At 42.3% G+C, this 24,148-nt stretch overlaps 1 protein-coding gene across 2 annotated transcripts in view; it reads right to left on the bottom strand.

The window, feature by feature from the left end:
- The window catches only part of BZW2 (basic leucine zipper and W2 domains 2), a 45,684-nt gene extending 21,655 nt beyond the window's left edge, over nucleotides 1–24,029 (bottom strand). Inside the window, exons 1-5 of one of the 2 annotated variants that reach the window (XM_083705343.1) lie at nucleotides 23,878–24,029; nucleotides 6,906–6,970; nucleotides 5,720–5,896; nucleotides 4,132–4,235; nucleotides 3,613–3,678 (exon numbers count right to left, since the gene is read on the bottom strand). In XM_083705343.1, the coding sequence (XP_083561469.1) occupies nucleotides 3,613–3,678; nucleotides 4,132–4,235; nucleotides 5,720–5,896; nucleotides 6,906–6,970; nucleotides 23,878–23,993 (528 nt within the window). In that variant the 5' untranslated portion in view covers nucleotides 23,994–24,029. Of the gene's footprint in view, nucleotides 1–3,612; nucleotides 3,679–4,131; nucleotides 4,236–5,719; nucleotides 5,897–6,905; nucleotides 6,971–9,016; nucleotides 9,092–23,877 lie in introns of those variants that run through there. The other variant, XM_083705344.1, reaches the window with a different exon arrangement.
- Between the last annotated feature and the right edge of the window lie 119 nt (nucleotides 24,030–24,148).

Genomic DNA, 24,148 nt, shown 5'->3' with positions numbered 1-24,148 from the left:
ACTGCCAGCAACTTGAGGCACTGATTGCATTCAGAACTCTTCCCTGCCTATCACTATTACACTTTTAGTTTCCGGCACTGTAGGGGAGGTCAGAGAACACTGGAGAGTTTCCGAATAACACTGACCTGCCACCCACAGGACTCCAATTTGTGAGCCGGTAGAAAATCACTGGTATAACTACGTGTACTACATGAAGGGAGTATGGTTTTAGGGGAAATCAGCATGCCTGATGTGCCCCAGTGCAGCACATAAACTCCTCCTTTTTTGCAGCAGGAGTATTGAGTAGCTGATTAATCAAAGCACTCTTTCTATTGCTAGGATCTCACAGGGTATGATCTGAAGGTTAATGAGGCCACCACCTTGCTAGAGCTAAAGCACGTCTGGGTCTAGCCATCAACGGTGTCTCCAAAAATTTGACACATCACTTGGGAAGACAGGCAAACTAATGTCAGTGTACTGGAGGAAGCAATGATCACCAATGTCATTGTCAAAGCAATGATTCTTCAACATGAACTTTGTTGGACCAGTCATGTTGTGCAGATGCCTGATTATCGTCTTCCAAAGCAACTACTCTATTCTGAACTTAAGAATAGAAAGCGTAATGTTTGTGGTCAACAAAAGAGGCTTAAAGACTCTCTCAAGGCAAATCTAAAAAAAATGTAGTATAAACACCAACAATTGGGAAACACTGGCCTGCGAGCGCAACAATTGGAGAACAGTCTTTGCCAAAGGTGTTGTGGACTTTGAAGAAGCACGAACTCAGGGCCATAAGGAGAAACCAGCTAAGAGGAAGGCATGTTTGGCAAACCCTCACCGTGATCAACTCCCGTCCAGAAACCTATGTCTCCACTGTGGAAAGACGTGTGGATCCAGAATTGGACTCCACAGTCACTTACAGACTCACTGTTAAAACCATGTTTATGGACGATAATCTTACTCAGCTATGAGGGATCGCCAAAGAAGAAGAAGAAGAGTCAGTGCCTAGATGGGATGCAGCCTTGGAACCACATGTATACCACCTTAAGTTCCATGAAAGAAGAATTAACTAGAATGCCTGAGTGGAAGCTGATTTGTCTTTTGGAGAAAGGCTGTGGCTGTAGCGTAGGGGTAGGGCATGTTTTCCATGTAAAAGGTCTAAGGTTCAATCCTCAACATCTCCAGGTACAATTGGGAGTATCTTCTTGCTTCAGATCCTGAAGAGCCGGTCACTGTAGACAATACCAGAAAAGATGGACCAACGTAATTTCCTATGTTACTGCAATTTCTTTGCATAGAATAGATTTAGTGGGTGCATGGAGGAAAGAGGGAGACAGTTCCTCTGAGTAAGAAGAAATCATTGCACTGATGGAACAATCAATGAACTCTACACACTGCCTACAGTGACTGGCAGTGGCTCTCCAGGGTTTCAGGAAGAAGATGGAAATACCAGTGATTGAACCTTTTGCACACAAAGGATGTGCTCCCCTAGGAAGCTACAGCCCTCTGAAACAAACTGAAAGAAGCCAAACACCCTCTAAAGGCGTTACATGTATGCCTTCCAGAGCATGGCTTAACTAATTTATTATGTTGTGAGCTTCCAGAGGCAATAACCTACTTTACGGAATGTAAATGGAGAGATGTGGAAGTCATACCATGGAGTGAGCTACAGTGAAGTAACAGGAGGAGGAGTAAGACATAAACACATAATCAAAAGGAACACTGTAATCCAGATCATTTAATTAATGTTGGTCAAACTGAACACACGTACGTATATGTTATTGGGATAGCCATATTTCTTTTCCTTCCGTGGATCACATTATGGCATGATCTTAGTTGCCTAGGGCTGGATCTATACATACTCTTTAAACGTTCTTAGAATGATATTTTTGTTATCATCTAAAATGTAATGGCACCTGGTTTCTCCTTCACTTCCTTTTCTACATGGTCCACCCATTATGTTCCATCAGCCATAAGGGTTTTTAATGCAAAATCTGTCTCCCAACTTCTCTATGCTTCAAACGTCTGGTACAACAGCTTATTTCCTAAGTTAGATGGGTTCCAGGCAAAGTTTCTCTGGTCCTTACTACAGGTCCCAAATTGTGTCCCAAATCCAATCTTATTTCTGGAAGCAGGTGAATGCCCACTTTCCACCAAAGCTTGGTGGGCTGCCTTGAAATACTGGCTTAAGATCTCAGTATTTGGCCTGTGGAAGGGATAACTTGTACATCTAACCAACGAGGAGTTTATCAGCGCATGGCTGAAAACTATGGCCAGAAAAGCCACCTCAACTGGACTTTTACTATCCTTTTGTATCAACTGGGCTATGATACCGCCCTTGTATCCCTGAGGCAAAGACTTTGGGACATCTCAAATAGCAACCTGTGATCCAGATCCAATGTAATCTGTGGCCCGATTGCAGCTGGAATCCAATACGGGCACAACTTTCAGTTAGCCTCATATCTTAGGAATTTGTCCGTACCCACCTATCGGCATTTATTTACCAAAGCTAGATTAAATGTATTTCCATCGTAAGTGCTAAATGGTAGACTGAGAAGCATCCCCTACCAGAATAGGTTTTGTTTATGTTCTCAGGACGTCGACTGCATGAACCATATCCTACTGCCTTGTGGGCAGTATGAGCAAGCAAGGGATCATCTGATCAAACCCTTACTAGCAAATTTGCCATGAAAATCCGATGCCTCCCATATTAAATACCTTCTGGAGGATAGGTCAAATGATATTACACTGACCATGGCAAGAAACAAAGACCATCATGCTCTAGGCATAGCAAAATGACTGGACACTTTCACCTGTTGTTTTAACGGTATCTTATTCTGAAACTGTTTTGTGAGTCTATGGACCGCAATAAATATATTTGATTTCTACATGGTCCACCCACTTATTTGATGGGGAGAGCTTTGCAGCACCCTCTGGTGTTACATTTAAAAGAACATCATATGGCTATATGATTATCATAACCCCTTTTAAACTCATTCTTAGCATTAAAAACAATGAGTGTAGATGAGTCCTAGGTGTGGTATGCAGTGGGCACCATATGTGCACACCCTTTAATGCAGAACCTTACTTATTACTGCAGTACACAAAGCCTCAAATAAGCTCCCAGCCTGATATGTTAAAATAAACAGAGCACAGTTTGTCACAACTGTGCTAAAACACCATTAACAATCAAGAGTTCCCAGAGGATGGAGGTGGAAAGGAAAAATAGCTGCTTGAACGAGCATAAAGTGCTTTCTGTGCCTGAGAGTGTATGAGTCAGTATTACTCATCACAATATTAACAGTAAAGTTAAGGTTAGGAAAGGAGAGCTGCATAACTTAAAGAGAAAATACCTTAAATATACAATACTCATCCTATCGTGTACAAGTTCAAGGGCCCACACCACCTAATTCTGCATGAGTGCTGCTTAGAGATTTCCTCAACATATACACAACCCCAACACACAGGCTTTCCATCTTGTCTTACCTAGAAAAAGTGTGTAAATACAAACCCTACCATTAAATATGAAGTCACCACCTCACAACTTAGCATCTAGTGATGCCAAAAAACAGCTACTGACTCTGAACATAATACAGGAAGACTTTAACCACCACTACGCCAAGTTGGCAATATTACCTTTTTAATTTCATCTTCAAATGCCTTTTCCAAATATTTATATCTCCTGATGAGTTTGTTGAAGACCTAAAATACAAAGGTAAGCAGCCATCTTTAACATGAGAAGTAGAACCTAACTGTTCCTACAGCGTTCATAATTAATCTGTGTTAAAAAAAGGAAAATAACATATAAAAATGCACTTCCTATATTTAGCAAGACAAGAAAGTGTTGTTGAAAGTATGGTACAGGATACTTCCCAATCACGCATAACTTTACTCCAGAACAACAAAATGCTTTTAGGTAAATACTTTCATAATTATGCAATCCTGCTGCCTCAAGCAATTTGCTACTCCAATAAAAACCTAAATCTGTAGAGATGTTCAATTTTGGCAAAATGCACCAGTGGCAAATACTGCCAGAAGCAACTAATGCTGCAGCCATTTGATATTATGGGTCTGGTAGGGAACAATAGAAACAGCTGGTGTATTATAGTACAAAGTCAACATGAGAACTTCATCATCAAATCCAATTGGTCAAACCTGAGCATAATGTCGGAGGGCATCATGGTCTTCTTCTGCGGAAAACACACAGTGATTGGTCATCTTGGTCTTGTCATTGTCATCGATTCTTGTCCCTCCGGGAGCTGAAGAGATAGAAGCAATGTAAACTTATATCTTGGAAGTTAGAAATAAAGATCCAGCTTTCATTCTTCATAATATACATGCTGCACACATGGAGGCACCTAAAAAGTGAAATAAGAGTCAGCATAAAAATTTCTCAAACCTCCAGCGATGGGAATGGCTTGAACATCACATACCGTGAGGTGTCAATCTTGCTGCCTGACCCTCTCTGCCCCACCCATTGACAATGGCACTGTACAACAATACAGATGGGGAACCTTTTTGGCTCTCAGGAGCCAAATTTGACTGGTGAGCTGAGCCACCCACCTGTCCAGCATCTGAAAGCACAAATGATGTCAAAGTTAGGAGTCCTAACTTTGGGACTTCAAAGCGCAGCCAAACTGAAGGGGGTGGTATTAAAGCCTGCTCAGTTTGACAATATTCAGTGCAAGCTCCTTCCTGATTCAGAAAGGCATTTGCATTGAAACCACTGCTAAAGCAAAGGGGGAAAGGATAATTTTGGCAGCGGTTTGGGTTTGGGTGTGTAGAGAGTTCCCTGGAGTGAGCTCTCTTGAGCACCTGAACCCAGCAGGATTGGCCTCCCTTTCTATCGACAGATGTGAGGGGAAGTCAATTCTGCTTTGTGCAATGCTTCAGTGCACCTAAGTTTTCTGCAAGCAAATCAGGATGAATGCTCAATAAACAGGTCCTCTGGAGGAGTCCAGTGTAGACTTTACAATCCCATATATTGATCAACTCTAGTCATTAGGCTCCAACCTGTTGCCATTTTGTTTCAGGTAAAAGAGAACAGCATTGCTATTCTAGATACGCTCTACAACAACTTTAACAACACTATTTCAAGCCAGTGTGGTGTAGTGGTTAAAAGCGGTAGACTCGTAATCTGGGGAACTGGGTTCGCATCTCCGCTCCTCCACATGCAGCTTGGGCTAGTCACACTTCTCTGAAGTCTCTCAGCCCCACTCACCTCACAAAGTGTTTGTTGTGGGGGAGGATGGGAAAGGAGATTGTTAGCCATTTTGAGACTCCTTCGGGTAGTGATAAAGCAGGATATCAAATCCAAACTCTTCTTCTTCTTCATTTTTAGGGTTGCATCCAATGCTAGTTATACTGAGAGTAGACCCATTGTACTGAATGGACTCCATGTAGCCATGGTCATTAATTTCAATGGGTGTACTCTGAATAAAACTAAGTTGAAGACCACCCTTTGAAAAGAATGCACATGGCTAACTTTGGTCCATTAATTTCAGTGGGTCTACTTGAGTTGAACTTAGTTGGGCACAGCCCACAAAGTTTTCCGAATTGTACCAAAAAGGTAAGAGAAACATGAAAACAAAACACAGATAACTGAAAATGAGGAAGAGGAGGATCCAGACAAAGGGGAGAGCCACAGTTGTTGAACATTAGCTGCCAGACAGATAAAACCAAGAGGGCATGTTTCCAGGATCAGCTTTGAAAGCGTTGAAAGTTTTCAGTGTGACATACATACCTAGCATGCTGCCAGCTATCAAGATGTCAAACAGAGTGTCGGCATAGCGGCGATAATCTAGCCTTGAGCCTGTAGCATCCAGAAACTTGGCTACAGCTTCCAGGTCATCACCAGCTTCATTGAGACCTTGGACAATTGTATCCCGGAAGACGGTCGGTTCAAATTTCTCTTTTTCATCTAAAACAGATAGCCAGTGCCAAATCATTTTATGGAAGCTGAATGCCAGTTTCCATTTCTCAGTCATATTCAAACATTCTGTTCTACAGGTGCTCAAACAACCTTTGCTGAATTGTTCTCTTCCCACTTTGCATATGCATCATAACATGCTACTCACTAGGTTGCAGAATTTATACAATATAAAGCTGCACATGAAGTATTTTATTTTCTTGTTGATTTTTCTTCTTCCCAATCACCTTTTCTTAATTGCATTTAAGGTCATCCTCTCAAGAGGAAATTGAACAATGGGCCATGTATTGCAAACTGAGCAATGGGGCAATATATTACAAACTGAACAATGGGGCGCGTATTGCAAACTGAGCAATGGGGCGATGTATTGCAATGAATGAGCTTGGCATGTTACAGTGTTGGTCCCAGAGAGCAACATACAAAATAGTTAAGCTGGTTATATTTCACTGGATTGGCCTGTTGTGGTAGAAGGGTATATCAGAATCATGTTTCTTCTGTGTAATGGGAGAGTCCTTCATATATAAATAAAGTTATACATCACAATGGTTTGGTTATTGTTATGTACAAAAACCACAAGCTGGTTTTCTCCACTGATAGGTCTATGAAGATGAGATCAGAAGGACTTCCATTTTCAACTAACCATGGCTTGCTGTTATCTCCAAATCTGGAACTGTGGCTAGCATTAAAGCTGGTTTATTAAAACAAGCCGGGGTTATTAGTCATGGTTTGATGTTGATTTCTTAAAAAGCAAAGTTTTCTATTAAGACAATATGGGTGACATGAATACAGCTAGAGAAAAGTCTTCCAGTATGGTGAATAAGTATTGCACTTTTGTTCACAGGGAGCTCAATATATACCAGCAAGTAAACTGATTCAGTCCATCTACTCTTTAATGTTAAATACTGATTTGCTAAGCAGGGGAAACAAAACACAGCAGGCAGCACTGTGCAAAGTCTTCAATAAACTGCAATAAACAACAAAAGGAAGTGATCAAACCTACCCCTCTTCCTAGTTTTGAACCGTTGGCCTGTTAGCACCGGCTTCTGATGCTTATTCATAAAATTTCTGGAATACAAGTGTAGAATGTTACAGGTGTACAGTTTTAATGGAGATATTTTAAATCAAAAGGATATCAAAACCTTAGCATAATATGAACTATACAGGATAGGAACCCCCAGATGTTGCCGAACTCTCACTCCCATCAATCCCAGCCAGAATGGCCATGGTCAGGGATGATTGGAGTTGTAGTCCAGCAACACCTGAATAGCTGCAGGTTCCCCATCCCAGAGACAAGTGAAGGACAAATTACTGGTGACATTGATAGGTCCTGATTTGGGAACCCATAAAAGCCACACTTGATGCAACTTGCATGCCAAGCGATTACCACTTGATGCTATTAATTTTTGCGGGTGGCCATATAATCTCCATACATTCCATTCAATGTAGCCTAATCTTTTCTGCTGTACCACTCCAAATTCCAGTTTGCTCCAGTTTCCCACTGTCTCAATCAACTCCCTTGTCACCTCTTAACTTCCTCCTTCTCTTGCGACTCTTACATCCTGACCTTGCATCCAAACAACTTCTTATCTTCCAAAAGATTTTGCCTCTTATTTACTCATTCCGGTTATTGAATCTATCACATTCCTTGTGTTTCCTGAAGATCAGAACACCCCCTTCTCAATCCTGAACTCTGATACCAGGAATCCACCTCTATGTTCCAACATCACCATGTTTCCAAGGTGAATTTTCCAGAACAAGCCACTAGCTCTCAGAGGAGGCCATGACCGTTTATGATACTGCTTTAAATGTATACTGCAGATAGGGTCTCAGAAGAAAGAGTCCCAAGCCAGAGATTAGACTTTCCAGACATATTTCAGCCCTCAGTTCAGCAAGAGTTGTCCAGAAGAAAACTTAGTGTGGGGAATAAACAAACCACATTAGCAAGTGTTGGAGTCCCTCTGACTCTTTCCTGCTTCAATCTGATTCTTAGGAGAAACTCCCTGGCTGGTATATTTCATGGTGTTAATGGTTTTGGGAGTTAGCAAACAGCAAGAGCAGTTCCACACAAGGTAAAACGGCTGCATAAAAAAAAAAACAACAACACTGAATCACACCCATCTGAGCAAGGGTCAAGTTTTTATTTGCCTGCCCTCTGAAATCATCTCCTCTCTTTCTTGGAAACAGCACTTATTGACACAGCAAACCTTAAAGGGTTCAAACTTTACAAAACAGGCTAATAGATAGCTCAGCTGGTGGAGCATGAGACTCTTAATCCCAGGGCAGTGAGTCTGAGTCTCACATTGGCCGAAGGAGTGCAGAGGTTGAACCAGATTAGGGGTCAGAAACATTTTTCAGCCGTGGGCTGGTCCACTGTCCCTCAGACCATGTGGTGGGCTAGACTATATTTTGAAAATAAAAATAAAAATGAAAGAATTCCTATGCCCCAGAAATAACCCAGAGATGCATTTAAAATAAAAGGACACATTCGACTCTTGTAAAAACACGCTGATTCCCAGACCGTCCATGGGCCAGATTGAGAAGGCGACTGGGCCACATCCGGCCCCTGGGTCTTAGGTTGCCTACCACTGAACTAGATGGTCCTCGTGGCCTTGTCCGACTCCACGAGTCTATGAAATAAATAAATAAATAAATAAATAAATAAATAATACCCCTGTGCATTAACGATGGTAGGCGCCTCTCAGAATAAACACAAGAAGCTGGCACCAAGAGCAGCCACTGAATAAACACAACAGACACCCGACTCTGCAGCAACAGAGATCTAAAAATATGCAAGGTGGATCTCCCTTCCCCACTGGGACCAAGGGAAGTCTTTTTCAGGCTGAGGCAACAAGGCTAATGAAGGCTGCTAGCTTTTTTCCACAGGGCTCAGAGCCTTCTAATGTTGTGCAGACTTCTGGTCACCATCCTGCTTCTATTAATGCTGTGTTTTTCTTTCTGAGTGGATATGGGTGCAACAGAAGCAACTCTCCTCCCCCCCACTCCAGAACCCAGCCTCCAATGCACAAATAAGCCATTTAAAAACACTGAGGTAATGGGGGAGGGGCGAGTGCCAAATTGAAGCAAAAACCAAGAGGAGAAAAGCAAACTCACCACTTGTAGCGGATTTGACAAATTGCGTACAGGAGTGTCACTCCAGAGGTTATTAGTACCAGAACAAGATCTTGTTTCTATATTTAGCTTTAAAATGCATCACACTCTAATCTGCTTTGGTTGGGGCTTTATAAGGTAGCTGTTAAAGGACGGGGTCAAGGAATATGCACGAGAGGGAGAAAGAGCAAAGGAAAGGGCAAAAGGCAGCAACTGCTAGTCAGACACATTTCAGGCGCGTCAGGTCAGACTCTGCAGGTCTGCATGTAAAGAGAGGGATGCAATCCGCTATGCCAGAATGTGGCAAACAATAAAAACAACAGCCAAAATAACAGAACAGAGAAACCCATGTCACTAATTGTGGCAGGATGGCATGAGAAAACCTCTCATTTCTGGTTAGACTAGTCTACCCAGTTAATATTTTGGAGTGCAAAGGAGGAAGAAAGAGCTCCCCTAGCTTCTCAGCCTGAGGGCCACTTTCTGGGGGCCACACATCAGTAGGGTTGAAGACAAAATTGGGTAGAGCAATAGATGAAATTATTACCTTTGCAGAGTAGGCTGGTTTCTGCGCAAACCATTTTATATCCTTTGTCTAAGGAAGCAAGGAGCATTATCAGTGTCTAATGACATATTCCAGCCAAGCATAAACACTCAGGAATGGTGCAAAGCAGGAACCAGGAGTGGGTGTGACCTGGGAAAAGTCCTGAGGGCCATATAGAGAGGCATGGAGAGCCACATAAACCTGCAGTTCCCCACCCCTGCCCTAGGGAAGTGCATTTGTTTATTTCCTTACCCCACCTTTCTTCCATTATGGACCTCAAGGTGGTATAGAAGTGGTTCCTTCCCAGGCAGTTACCCATCCGGGAGATGACCAGGCCTACTTAGCAGCAACTAGATAGTGGCCCTGTGTCTCTTTACAGGCCACATCCTGAGCCCACACACAACTAGACCTCACACAGCCACAGTTACAGGTGAATTTGTGTGTCATGGACTTAAAACTGAACAGATCCAGATTTTAATCCTCACTCAGCCATGAAACTTGCTGCGTGACCTTGGGTTTGGAACAATAAACCCTTTCAGATTTTGTGGGGATTAAGTGAAGGGGACTGGGGAGATACAACATACCTCAACCTAGCCCAAGCGGCTAGGAGGAAAGGCAGGTTAAAAGCAGGTGTAAATACACCCCTAAGGAGGAGTCTTTAGTCCAGTCTTTAAAAATCATGGGTGGCACGGTGGTCTAAACCATTAAGCCTAGGGCTTGCTGATCGAAAGGTCAGCGGTTTGAATCCCCGCGATGGGGTGAGCTCCCATTGCTCGGTCCCTGCTCCTGCCAGCCTAACAGTTCAAAAGCATGTCAAAGTGCAAGTAGATAAATAGGTACCGCTCTGGCAGGAAGGTAAACGGTGTTTCTGTGCACTGCTCTGGTTTGCCAGAAGCGGCTCAGTCATGGTGGCCACACAACCCGGAAAAACTGTCTGAGGACAAACATCGGCTCCCTCGGCCAGTAAAGTGAGATGAGCGCTGCAACCCCAGAGTCCTTCGTGACTGGACCTAACGGTCAGAGGTCCCTTTACCATTCTAAATGAGGCTTGGAGGAGGATGGCAGTGAAATCAGCAGCATTGCCTTAAGGCTTTGCATACTTCTGATCACCCAACACATAGCTGACAAGGAATCACAATGGCTACTGGCCTAGGTGAAAAGGCAGGGGAATGATGCAAAACTATGATTTTCTAACCTTTTACTTTAAGGAGTATTTCCCAGATTCACTTGTCTGCCATGGAGCTCTTCAGCATCTCCTGGGCCCCCTCTGCATGTTGCAAACAATTGCAATACATGCTCCAGGTGTTCACTCAGTTATGGATGGTACGCACTGATATCATCCCATTGCAGGGGAATGTTGCCCACTACTAACCTGTTCTTCAGGCAGCTTGTCCACATTTAATAATCTGCTTGGTGAGAAACTCTGATAAGCATACAGTAAATCCCCGAGTTCTCTGAAACACAGTTAGAAAGTCACCTATGTAGGATAATACCTCGGGAGGCAGGAGGTATGTGAGATTCTCAAAATATGGTTGAATTAGGCTGCAAACGCTAATCCCACTCATCTTGAAGAAAGCCCAATTAAGCACAGAAAGACCTCCCTCTGAGGAAACACGCACAGCAAATTCCTATTGCTCTGCGATTTTATATCTACACTGCATCATATATTGAACTTCCTTCAGAAGATGATGTGAGTTTCTGAAAGCGAAAACTGCAATTATGGTAACCCTTATCTGCTTTTTTCAGAAAGCATACATCTTCCAAAATGTCAGACCATGCAACCCCAAACAGGTTGTTTTTGTGCAAGAGGCAACATTTTTTGAATGTCAAACAGAAGCACGGTGGCAGTCGTTCAAAAACAAAACAAAACAAAACAAGGCATGGACAGAGGGGTAGAGAGAAGGGTAATTCTGTTTACATGCTGGAGTATGACTTAATCAAAGCATAGATGAAGAAGAAAAGTGGATGATTAAAAGAGAGAGAAGGGGGGAGGGGGAAGCAGAAGGAACTGAATCAAAACTGCCTCCAACAAAAGCAGAGTCCAGAAGACTCTTAACTGCCTTACAGAGTTGTGTAACACAACTGGAGGCTAATAAGAATGGTACTTTGATATCTTGGCTATTTTATTTTATTGCAGCTGGCATGCAGTTAACGTTGTCACAGTTCCTTCAAAACAAAATGGCAAAGCTAACCTCCAGCTGTATCCCACTACCCTCCAATAATGTTGATTTCCTATTTATATAAGCTTAGGTTTGACAATTTTCAATGAGTTAGCCTCATCTAAAATTCCCATGCAAAGAGGTGTTAATATACCATATGAACACAATATATGGTAAGGACACGCAGTGAAAAGAGTTGAAAGCCTAACCATCTCAAACGATCAGATTATCGTTCATGGTAGCTGCTCCATGAGCAGCGGAAGTAGTAAAGCAGAAATGGCAGCAGGATAACAGAGGGCTGTGCAGGGATGACCGACATCTCAGCCTGGACTAAGATTTCCATTCTGACATACGGTATATTCATCACAGTCTGTGCCATTTCCATTCTGCCACAGTTTGGCTTCCAACCAATACTACATTAATCATTCTACTGGCCACTATTTAATATAAGTTCCAACACCAATTTACATAACTTACATTCATTTCAATGTAAAGGCAATTTCAGGACAATGTGAAAAGTGTCCATTCATTGTCATTTCTGGACTTAAGAAAAACAGCAATGATGTAAACAAATACCAATCACATTTGGTTGACTGATTTCCATTCCCATCATCATCATCATCATCATCGTTATCGTCGTTATCATCATCATCATCATCATCATCATCCACTCATCTGACTGGGTTGCCCCAGCCACTCTGGGCAGCTCCCAACAAAATCTTAAAAACATAATGAAACACCAACCATTAAAAACTTCCCTGAACATGCAGACTGCAGCAAATTCCCACTTGTTTTTCCATTTTTGTCAGAATTCTCCGATATCCCTAGCCTGGACCACATGATGGCAGGGCCTGTACCAAAAGGCATGGCGTTGATCAATGCTATCTTCACTCTCATTGTACACTGATTGATTTGTTGCCATCAAAATGCAGAGCCGGCAGTGCTAGAGCCAGTAGCACACATAAACTTGCTGTCCGCATGCCAGCTGATGGAGCGGAGGATCACCCTGGAGAAGCATCTTCAGAGCAGGGCACAGAAACGAACATTTTGCCATCATGCTTCCTCTTTGAGAGAGAAATGCTCTTACATTATAAAGCAAAAGTGCAAGGCCTTGATTAGTCATTATTCGGCACCCAGCCTCTTACTGTGGAACAAAAGGATTATGTGCATCCTGTTATGTGCTGTAATATCTACATGCGAGCAGAGATGAATGTGTGAAGCTCATCCCACATCACCATCACCACCAACTCATGGAAAGCAAAGTTCTGAAGTGGGGAGCCTTCTCTACTCAGTGTGACTCACCCTATAATATAGAATCCTAATTATTAAGCTCTCTGATTCAGAACTTTGCCGACTACAGGTTACTGGAGATGGAGATTGGGCAGCGATCAGTGCAGCACACTCATTTCAACTCAGATGCAGGTTTTACAACACAAGAGAAAGCCCACAGAGTCCAACAATATTGCAACAAATTGGCTTCTTAAAAGCTTATTCCATGGCCCACTGGGGAGCGACTACAAAAAGTGGGGGCTGTGTACACACCATGCATTTAAAGAACATTTTTTTACCCCAAAGTATCCTGGGAACTGTAGATTATTATTATTTTATAATGCTTTTTATTAATTTTTCATTATAATTCAATGATAGCCTCATTATAACAATGCCCATTTAAAATAAAATTATTATTATCAATCATTCAAATACCAAATTATATAATTTAGTGGGGGCCCACGTGCTATAATTGATGCTTTTCTTTATTTCTGCATTCCAAAATCTTACTGATTTCAATTACATTCCAGTCATAATAATAATCCCTTATACAACAGCTGCAATATTTAAAACTTCTATTCACGTTGACACATTAAATGATTTATAGAACTACAAGCGAGGATCTCAAAGTATATCCTTGTTCTTCCTGTGTGTGACATTTATTCTGTCTGTGATGTTTCTTCCCATCCTTGTAAAGTGTTATGTCTATCTTTTCCCAGTTGTTGCTGTTATCCATCATGCCTTGAGCGGAGATGATATCCCATTGTTTTTCTAGAAATTTCTCCCTCAGTCCTGTGCTTCATTGTTTTTGCAACTTTGACAACAGCTGCAAAAGTCACTCCACCCCAGTAAATTACCTGTTTTCTTCATTTTTCCTCACAACCTAGGAAGAAGAGCGGTCTGTCAAACTGTAGGTTGTTAAGCATTCTGGGAATTGCAGCTCTGTTGAGCGGAAACTACAATTCCCAAGATTCTTGAGGGGTGTGTGTTTTAGGTGTATGGTTTGCATGCAGTCAGAGATAGAGAGATGCTTTGCAGGATGCAGACCCAGCCAGGTCTGAAAAACTGTTACTTCATTCACTGAGAGCCAGTGTGGTGTAGTGGTTAAGAGCGGTAGTCTCATAATCTGGGGAACCGGGTTCGCGTCTCCACTCCTCCACATGCAGCTGCTGGGTGACCTTGGGCCAGTCACAATTCTTTGAAGTCTCTCAGCCCCACTCACCTCACAGAGTGTTTGTTGTGGGGGAGGAAGGGAAAGGAGAATGTTAGCCGCTTTGAGACTCCTGAAGGGGAGTGAAAGGCGGGATATCAAATCCAAACTCCTCCTCCTCCTCCTCTTCTTCTTCCTTTTCTTCTTCTTCTTCATTGTGCAACAAAGTGAAAGAACATCCAAAGTTAGACACGAACTAAATTTGTAAGTGGAAAAACAAGTCTACGTGCATCACTCAAGTTTGGAAAAAAGAAAGTGCTGTAAAGTGTTGACAGGATGAAAGGATGCATCTGGAATGAGATGGAAGAGCAGCAGCTTCTTGTGAAATCCCCATCAAATGCTGCCAGGGCATATATAGAATTTGTCTCTCATCCTTACTGCAGATGGATAGAGAAATAAGTCACCACAGTACAAGAACAGAACACAGGAAGTTACCTATGCTGCCCAAGTATGATTGACAGCTAGCAACAGCTGGAAGGTCCACCCATAAATGCACACAGAGACCGAAATACCTAAAACTGGTGCATAGGGCTGCTCTTCCCATTCAGAAAAAACACACCATGTGGTAATATCCTTCAATGACAGTATCACTTCAGAATGTAGGAGGTGTTAAGGATTGGACATTTCTCATGGACTTTTTGCATGAAAGAGAAAATGATCTTGTAATATCTGGATTTGAAGATTGAAAAAATACTGGTTTATTGACGATAGAATGGTTGGATCTTGAGGAATGAATAGCATATACAGCAGCAGTGGAGAGAACCAGAAGTTCTTTTATTTTCTTCATCTTTAGTTTTTTTTTTCTTTTTCCCCTCGCTTTCTCTTTTTTTAGGCTTCTCCTTTCCGTGCCTTTTCTTCCTTCTGGCTTTGTTCTCTTATACACCAAGTAGCTGTTTTATCTCAGTATATTGTAAAAAGACACTTTGTGTGTTTTTGTAGCTCTTTGAATTAGTATCAAGAATTGTTTTTTAAACAGAATACAGTGTAGAAGGAAATGTATGACTGAAGCCTGTAGAAAGCCAGTATGCCAGACAGTGATGAGTTAGTTGTAGCCCTGAGGTGAGTAACTCAGGGGCTGAATACATCCCGCCAGGCCTCTCTACTTGGCACCGGAGACTCTTCTCATGTCCCAGTGTTTGCGGACTCTGCTTCACAACCCCAAGTGCCTCTGCTGTACTGGAACGCATCCTTGAACAATGATAAAAGTCACTTTATTTGCCTCAATGGGGGGGGGGGGGAATCTGTGTGTAGAGTGTTCTGACCAAAATGTAGCCTATGTGCAAAAGCAAGCTGCAGATCTACTGCCTGCTATTGCCTATGCCCCACTTGTTAGCAGAATGTGGCCTCCAGAATACTGTCTGTGGTGGAATGCGGCACTGTGGTTGGAAAAGGTTCCCCAACCCTGCTCTAATCTATCCTTCCTCTAAATGTGCCAGTTCTTTAAAACAACAACACCCAAAATAAAGCTCACCCCTAGCTCTCCTTTCAAACAATGAAGCCTGAACCTATATGCTATATTTCCCCACTCGGTGTTTATCTTTCTGCCATAACTTTCTGAACATGTCATACTCCTGACTCAAACCACAAAATTAAACACATGAGAAAATATGAACGCCTGCTGTTGCAACCACCTTTGGCTTTTTGGTGGACAAGTTGCTGCCCAGTCACACCTACAGTAAAATCCCAGATTTCCCAATTATTTTCTCTGGTACTCCATCACTTCTCTGGTCAGGAAAGATGAAAACACAGCTTTAAAATGAAGCCAGGCGGTCCCTTCCCCATACTCCATGTCTAGAGAGAAAATTCTAGGGTGACAAATGAACCAAGGAAGTCCCCCAAACAACTTGAAAATAAACGAAAAAGTCCCTACTTCGTTGTTTGGGGAAAGGACTTTGTAGCTATTCTGAAGCTGGTCTTGGATCTTCTCCAAAATGGAGTGGGATTCACAAAGTAATTGCTTTGAATGGTGCCAGCATTTTGCTTCATAATGTTCAAAGAAAGAAAGAAAGAAAGAAAGAAAGAAAGAAAGAAAGAAAGAAAGATCAGAGTCTCCCCCCCCCCATGAAGCTTGTCAGTTACCTGGACTCAGAAGAAGAAGCAGCCAACCCCACAATTTTCTCGTGTGTGCAATTTATTTATGTTTCACGGGGCCTGCTCAAGAGAAGTTCACAGAAGATTGTTGCCCAGATAGCACAAAAAAGCTCTCACTCATTACTGAAGCTTCTTACTCCCCCATATAGCTATAACTTCATTTTTTCACCATTTTAAAGAAAGGGTAGACATGTCACAAATGGAGTATCTGTGAAGTGAGGCATGTTGAGAGCTCTCGGTAATTTCATTGACATGGTTACCCCTAAAACACATAGTCAAAAAATAGTGGATAATTAAAGGCCCAGAGAAACCCATCTTTTGCGGATATGTCAGCCTGCTGTTCTTCAGGCAGTTATTGATGCCACTCCAACTCAATACACTTTGCTAATAAGCAAGCTATTTTGTGAGCGTTGCTGACAAACTGATGCTCAATCTCCCAGGAACTCCAAAAAACAGATAAGACAGGGAGTGAGGGGAAATAATGGAAGAATTTGGCTGGCTCAGGAACTTGACAACCTGAAATTTTGCAAGTGGATTTTGCAAGTGCATGTGTGTGCACTGTGGGTAGTAGACAGCATTAAGGGAAGGGCCATAGCTCAGTGATACAGTACATGATTTAATGCAAAAGATTATGGGGTTCAGTTCCTAGCATCTCCAGGCAAGAATAGGAAACATTTTTCTCTGAAACCCTGAGAGCCGGTCTGTGTAGACTGGGAGTAGGGCATGCTTCTCAACCTGAGGCCACACGCCAGTGTGACAAATGCCGGCTCCCTTGGCCTGAAAGCGAGATGAGCACTGCAACCCCATGGTTGCCTTTGACTGGACTTAACAGTCCAGGGGTCCTTTACCTTTTACCTTAAGTGAAGGAAGCAAGGGATGTGACTCTTTCAGTCCAATATGGCTACATTCCAGCCACACAAAAGCCAGAGGTTTCTACACAGACACATGCATCCCTCCATTCAAGAAATCAAAATTTATGACCACAAAAAGGACAAATTCCAAAAGGGGAATGGAGCCAAAAACACTTAAGATGTTCATGGTGAGGGGTGCGGCCTGGGAGGAAGAAATGTCACCAACTGAGAGAAGTTTACAATTATGCAAACAATACAGATATATTTATTGTTTTCCTTTGCCGTGCCTTTGGCTTCTTGAGGTTATTTTATCATGCTTAACCTTGGATTTTTTAAAAAATGAAAGTATTTCAAGAAACCTTTTCATGGGCTAAGTTGACAGCATAATGCTCTTATTAGGATCAGACATGTTTAACTTCTGGCTAAAAAGAAAATTTTGAATTCATTCTGTGTTCATGCTGTTTAAAGCTTCTGGGTTGGGTTTTGTTTTGGGTTGTTTTTTGAGTTTTAAGGTTTGCTAAAATGTAGTAAAAACATATCCAGCCCTGCACATAAGCACCAGGCTTCAAAAATTGTAGATTGATTGCTTTTTTAAAAAATGCAGCTCCTTTGCACCTCTTGAATTAGGGATCCTTTGATGTGATCTCCGTGCACCTCTCCAAAATGTCACATTTCATGTTCTTCCCCACCATGTCAACCATTCCTCAGCAATATCTTATCATTATACTATATGTTGTGCAATTCTGGACAGGAAAATGGGTCCCAAATTACTTAGCAGAAGAGCAATTAAAGGCAGACTGAACCAGCTGACAAATCTTAGGACCTAAGAAGAGACCAGTTAGATCAGGCCAAGGGTGTGTCTAATTCAGAATTTTGTCCTCATAACAAAATTCCCATGGGAAGCCCACAAGCAGAACACAAGGGCAACAGTAATTTTCCTACATATGATTTCCAGCAACTGGTATTTAGAGGAATGTAAAACATAAATCATCACGGCTAGTAGCCACTGACAGACTTATTATCCATGAATTTAACTAACCCCCTTTTAAAGCCATCTAAGCTGATGGCCATATTGTGATAGAGAATGTCATAGTTTCCACCTTCTCCCTATCCACTTAAAGTTAAGGTAACAAAGAACTGGAAGTCCAAGAAGTGTAAAGCATTGCAGTCACTTTACAATTGACATTTTTCCTACATGGGGGTGTTTATGTGTGCATTAGTTACCTAAAGTGTATGTGCAATTTTGAAAGGAATCTGGGGGTGGACAGAAGACTTTCTATACCAATGGACTCCTTTTTTTGATGGGGGATGAACTTTGCCAAAAGAATTACAATACTCTGGCACAAGATAGCTCAGTCAGTAGAGCATGAGGCTCTTAATCTCATGGCCACTTCCAACTCTACAATTCTATGTATGATTCTATAGAAAACTGATGAAATGCATTAGGCTAGGAATGCCTGGGACTATACTTCAATTGCCATGGTTTGGATGTTCCATTAAAAACATTTTTAACATCATGACAAAATAAAGAAGAGACTAAAAAACACTAGGTTCTATCCAGTCCCAGTTACACTACGAGTAGACCCATTGAAATTAATAGGCATGACTAACTTGGGTCCATGAATTCCATCGGATCTTCTTGAGTAAATTTAGGTTTAGTCAGCCTAAGTCACTTGTTACTGATTTGGGGGAGATGAGTGTGATTTTGGAAAAGAAACAAGGTTCAGACTAGAACACCTCTTCAGTGATCAAATAGCTTTCCTTGGGCTGCACAAGAATCTCTCTACCTGTACAGTGTTTATTCTTTCAAACTCATCTAATAAACATGGAACCAAATGTTCCTATTTTTTTAAAAAAAAGCAATCAAAGATATAAATAGTTTCCCCATCTCTCTTTAGAGGCACATAACAGAAGAATAAATGTGGTAGGCACTAATGTACATATTTTTCTTCTTACAGACTGAATTAACATCCTACACAGGTCATGTTGATATTGCCGAAAAAAGACAGCTTAATGTAAATAGAAACCTACAACCTTATCCTTAAATATTCGGTGGCACTCGCTTGTTTTTGCATTTTCAGAAGAAACCACAGGAAGAATTGAAGCAATGTCAAATCAGAGAGTCACACAACAGGAAAAAGGCTGCAACCATAGACATTGATTTATTTATTTTTCTGCAATGGGGGAGTACATTTCATTTAGTTATATATATAACACAAGGGGAGGAGGTAGGGTGATGGAAAACATTCTCAGGATACAGTGGGGTGAGGGGGAGCTATTGCTTTACAACTTAAGTTGCCTGTTCTAAATCAAACACTTTAGATCAGTCCATAGACTAGTAATCCGCCCTGCACTGCTTAACGTACACTGTAATTACTTGTTCATTAACAAAATGAGGCAAAACCCATAAAGCACCGAAAACTGTCAGAAGAAAAATAAGCGATTCAGATATGCTACATGCACCCAAAAATGGAAGGATGAAGGAATCCCAATGAAAGAAGAATGGATACAAAAACTTATGGACTATGCAGAAATGGCGAAACTTACAGGAAGAATAAGAAATCAGGATAACAAACTTTTTATAAAAGGAATGGAAATGGTATACTGAATATTTACAAACAAGTTGCAAACAGATAAAAACATCTATTGTAATAACCTGCAGTTTTTAAAATATAGATACATGTAAATAGATGAATAAAAGAATTATTTAATATAACTTGGAATGTGCAGGGAATGAGGATAAAAAAATTAATGAACCGCATAAAGAGGAAAGAAGTCGTTTTGAAATGTTTGATTTACTGTTAAACTACTAGCAAAATGTATATAAATGAAAATCATAAAAATTTTAAAATTGTTTTTAAGAAAAAGAATTGCTACATGCATGTAATAACTACAAAATCTATTATTTTGCCAGCCTAAAGATTTTGCTACCTTAAACCACAGCAAACAATATGCACAAGCAAGCTTTGAATGGCCTTTAATATCCGTTACTGGCTGCATTCACATATCCCAGTCAAGCTAATAATTTTCCATGGATGTGCAGATCACTCCTCCCTGCTAGAGGACAGAAGTGACAGGCCACAATCTGTGGCTTAGTGTTCTATCCAAACCAGGAATCATGGTTTGCTTCACGCCAAACAAGCCATTATCTGAAGCCACTGTTTATTCTTAGCTTACCAATTGTAGTTTGGCTAGAGTGAGACAAACCAAGATCCTTGTGCAGACACAAACATAATGCCAAGGGTTGTGAATTGTTGCTTTCACTCATTAGTGGGGATTCATAGTGAACCATTAACCATGGCATATGATGACTGGGTTGATGATCAAATGTCAACATGAAGGAGCACATCTAATTACAAGTATTGCCAGTGTGTGCCATAGGCAGAATGGAATCAAGAGATATAAAGTGCATTTAGCAACCATCTGCAAGTGGGAGAGGAGACCTATCTCTTAAAGGTCAAGCAATAATCACAACAAAATTTCTAATTAGTTATAATACACCTGACCTACTGTTTCAATTATTTTCCAGTCAAACTACAGTTGCTTAAGTTAGGTTTTATTGTGAACATAGTGATGACATTTTGCTTTTTATAAAGCATCCCAGAGGGTTGTTTCCCCTAGGAAATAATGTTTGTAAATTGTGGGTGAATTCGCAGAAACCAGAAAGCCATAAAGAGGGGGTTTTCTATTTTGCCTCAACAATGTAAATAATTCAGAGTTGTCATCCAGGTACAAGCTATGCTAATTAATTGCGCCATGGAATCTGATTATTATTTTTTACCAACTTTGGCACTGAGTTACTACAAAAATGTCAAGCTGCAGTAACCTTACTATATTATTTTTCCTCTTTAAAAAAGTCCTTTATAAATCTTATATAATAAATTAACATTCTGTCTTGTTTATACATAGAAGGAAGACATGCAAACTTCCATACACTTCAACAGTTGCATCATGCACAAGCCAGTTTATACATTTTGCACAAAGTTGGCATGACATACTACATCAAAGAGTCTTTAAAGCACAGCAGGGATGCGGGTGGTGCTGTGGTCTAAACCCTGTTGCTCTGTCCCAGCTCCTGCCAACCTCACAGTTCGAAAGCACGCTAGTGCAAGTAGGTACCACTGCGGCAGGAAGGTAAATGGCATTTCCATGCACTCTGGTTTCCATTGTGCCAGAAGCAGTTTAGTCCTGCTGGCCACATGACCCAGAAAGCTGTCTGTGGACAAACGCCGGCTCCCTTGGCCTGAAAATGAGATGAGCGCCACAACCCCAAAGTTACCTTTGACTGGACTTAACCATCCAGGGGTCCTTTACCTTTTACCTTAAAGCACAGCATATCTAAGGGAGTGGGAAATAAAAATATATGGCCCTGAGTATCTGAAAGTATGATGACAGAATGGGTTGTACTATTTTACAACTCACATTTTCAATAATACTATACATACACAATTCCCTACTAGTGGAAATTTTACAGAGTAGGAAGGGGGCTGAATTAAAACCTTCCACTCTGCTGCATTATTGGGTTTTTTTTAAAGAGGGGTGTGTGTGTTTTACTGCCAGTGAGGTTTTACACTGGAATCATTCAAAAAGAGCACCTCCTGTATTCACTCCTGTGGCCCATCGTCCTATTCTGCTGCATGTGTACTGTAGACTAACCACACTTTCTGGTTCCATGCTCAGAAATCACAAACACTGCCTGATATCACACCCTACCTTTAAGCATTGAAAGAAGAGGGGGAACACCATTGTTCGTCCCATTCTGGCCTCTTGGAAAGTGCACATGATTATTCCAAAACAAAATAAAAAAATTCCTTCCAGTAGGTATCTGAAGAAGTGTGCATGCACATGAAAGCTCATACCAATAACAAACTTAGTTGGTCTCTAAGGTGCTACTGGAAGGAATTTCTTTTATTTTGTTTTGACTACGGCAGACCAACATGGTTACCTACCTGTAATAATGATTATTCCAATTGAAGAACTCTTAGCAGGGGCTAAATCCCCATGGAGCACAACTGGACCTCTTGCTCAGTAAGCATGTTTAGGATCAGACTGCATTTAACACAAGTTTTTCTCTAGTTCAAGATCTAAACGTTATTTAAATCACTTTGCCTACCAAAAATAATATTATGCAGGAGGTGTATTAATTTACAACTCAAGCATGCTGAGCAGAAATTCCCTTAATCCTCAACTGAAAAAAGAGCAGCAAAAGGCTCTTAACTTATAAATTCAATGTACTGTAGTTCATTTAGGCTGCAAAACTACACAATCCAAAAAAAAAAACTAATCTCCAAGAAATCCACGGGGCTAAGCAATACTAGTGACTTGTATCCAGCGGATAAAACAATTATTTAAAATGGTATTTCCTGCGTTTACGCAGCTCCCTTCCCTCCCCCCTTTTTTTAAAGTGGAAGAAGAAAATCTGAACTCCCTCAAAGAACTCAGATCTCCAATTTAATGCGTAAACAGAAAGTAAACAACTGAGCGATGTCTAGACTTTCCCTTCCTCCAAGAGGCTTACAAAACACCTGTAACCACTAGGATGACTAAATAATGAATCTCAGCCAACTTTTGAAGCACACCTTTCTTTTAAAAGCCTGAAAATTAAGACATCGCTGTCCAGATTTAGAAGAGTCTCTCTCTCTTTTTTTTTTAAGGGAAACGTTTCCAGCGCCATCCTATGCACCAAAAGCAAGTCCCATTCAGTTTCATGGAGCTTACTCCCCGGAGAATGGGTATGGGATTGCAGCCTCAACCTGACACGGGGATGGCTCCCCACATGCAGCCAGGCGGGCTGGTGGCACCACGCAGGTTGAGGTCTCTGGAGTGCCTATGGCGCCTCGGTAATAAAACTGCGCACAAGGCAGCACCTCCTCCTTGCACACACAGATTTGTTGCGCGGCTCCGGAGCGAAGCAACCACCACGTCCTCCCCACCGCAGCCAGCCCAGTGGGTCTGCCGCCGCCCGCCCCCCCCCACCTCACCAAAGCCAGAAAGGCTCTATAAGGGATCAAAGGCAACTCCTTCCTTCTGCCGCCTGTTTGCACCCAGCAGAACGGACTCCCGCCAAGGATGCAGGCAAGGAGAAGGCGATACGTCTGAACCCTCCCATACCCAACACGTTTCTTCGCATGCAGCAGCCACTGCCGAGCACCGGCCGAAGCAACCATAAAGCAATTCGCCGCCAGAATGATAGAATCATAGGGACCACGAGGGTCATCTAGCCCAACCGCGGCACCCCCAACTGCAGGAATCTTTTGCCCAACGTGGGATTCGAACCCACAACCCTGAGCTGAAGGGTCTCGTGCTCCACGGACTGAGCTATCCCTCCAGCATCCCCCTCTCCTAGAGGCGCTCAGTCCAACCCGGCTTGCTGTTTTTCTCACCCTACCCCGTATAAATGACAGCTTCCCACCCTCCCCGCAACAACAACCCCCGAGTTGTCTCGTGTCACCTTGCGAAAGGAAGACACGCAACCTCGAAGTTCACCGCGGAAAGCGGACCCTCCCAGCCTGCTGAACTCCCTGCTTTTCCGGCGGCGGCATCAGCAGCAGGCAATTGAGGAGCAGCGCCCCTCTCTCCCCCTGCCTTTTGCAGGAGAGGGTCGTGCAGGCGCGCTTCTGCCTCTTTTGTGCATTTCGCGGACACTCCCCAGCTATTGTCTCCCTTCCTCCTGGACCCGCACCCTCTTTCCCACCCCCCCGGCCTCGGCGCCTGCCCCTCTCCCCGCAACGTCAATCTTTTACCTCTCTGGGGGAAGTGGCTCTTGTCTAAGGAGAAGAAGCAAAGAGACAACAGCAGCGGCAGCGCCTCCGCCACAAGCAGCAGCCACAGACAATGGAGAAGTGAAGGACGGACACATTAACACACACAGGCAGAGCGCCGGCTCAGGCCCCGCCTCCTTCCCCGCCCGGCCGCACCATTTTACCAGTGGGGGGGGGGAATAAAAATAAAGGAAATTGTGCATGTCCAGTTGGGCACTCTCCTGTCTAGACGCGTTCCTCTTTAGGCACCGTC

The sequence above is a fragment of the Podarcis gaigeae genome, assembly GCF_964106915.1.
Source record: "Podarcis gaigeae genome assembly, chromosome: 12".
NCBI lineage: Eukaryota > Metazoa > Chordata > Lepidosauria > Squamata > Lacertidae > Podarcis > Podarcis gaigeae.
The sequence above is the reverse complement of the archived record's forward strand: the minus strand, read 5'-3'. Positions and strand labels throughout refer to the sequence as shown.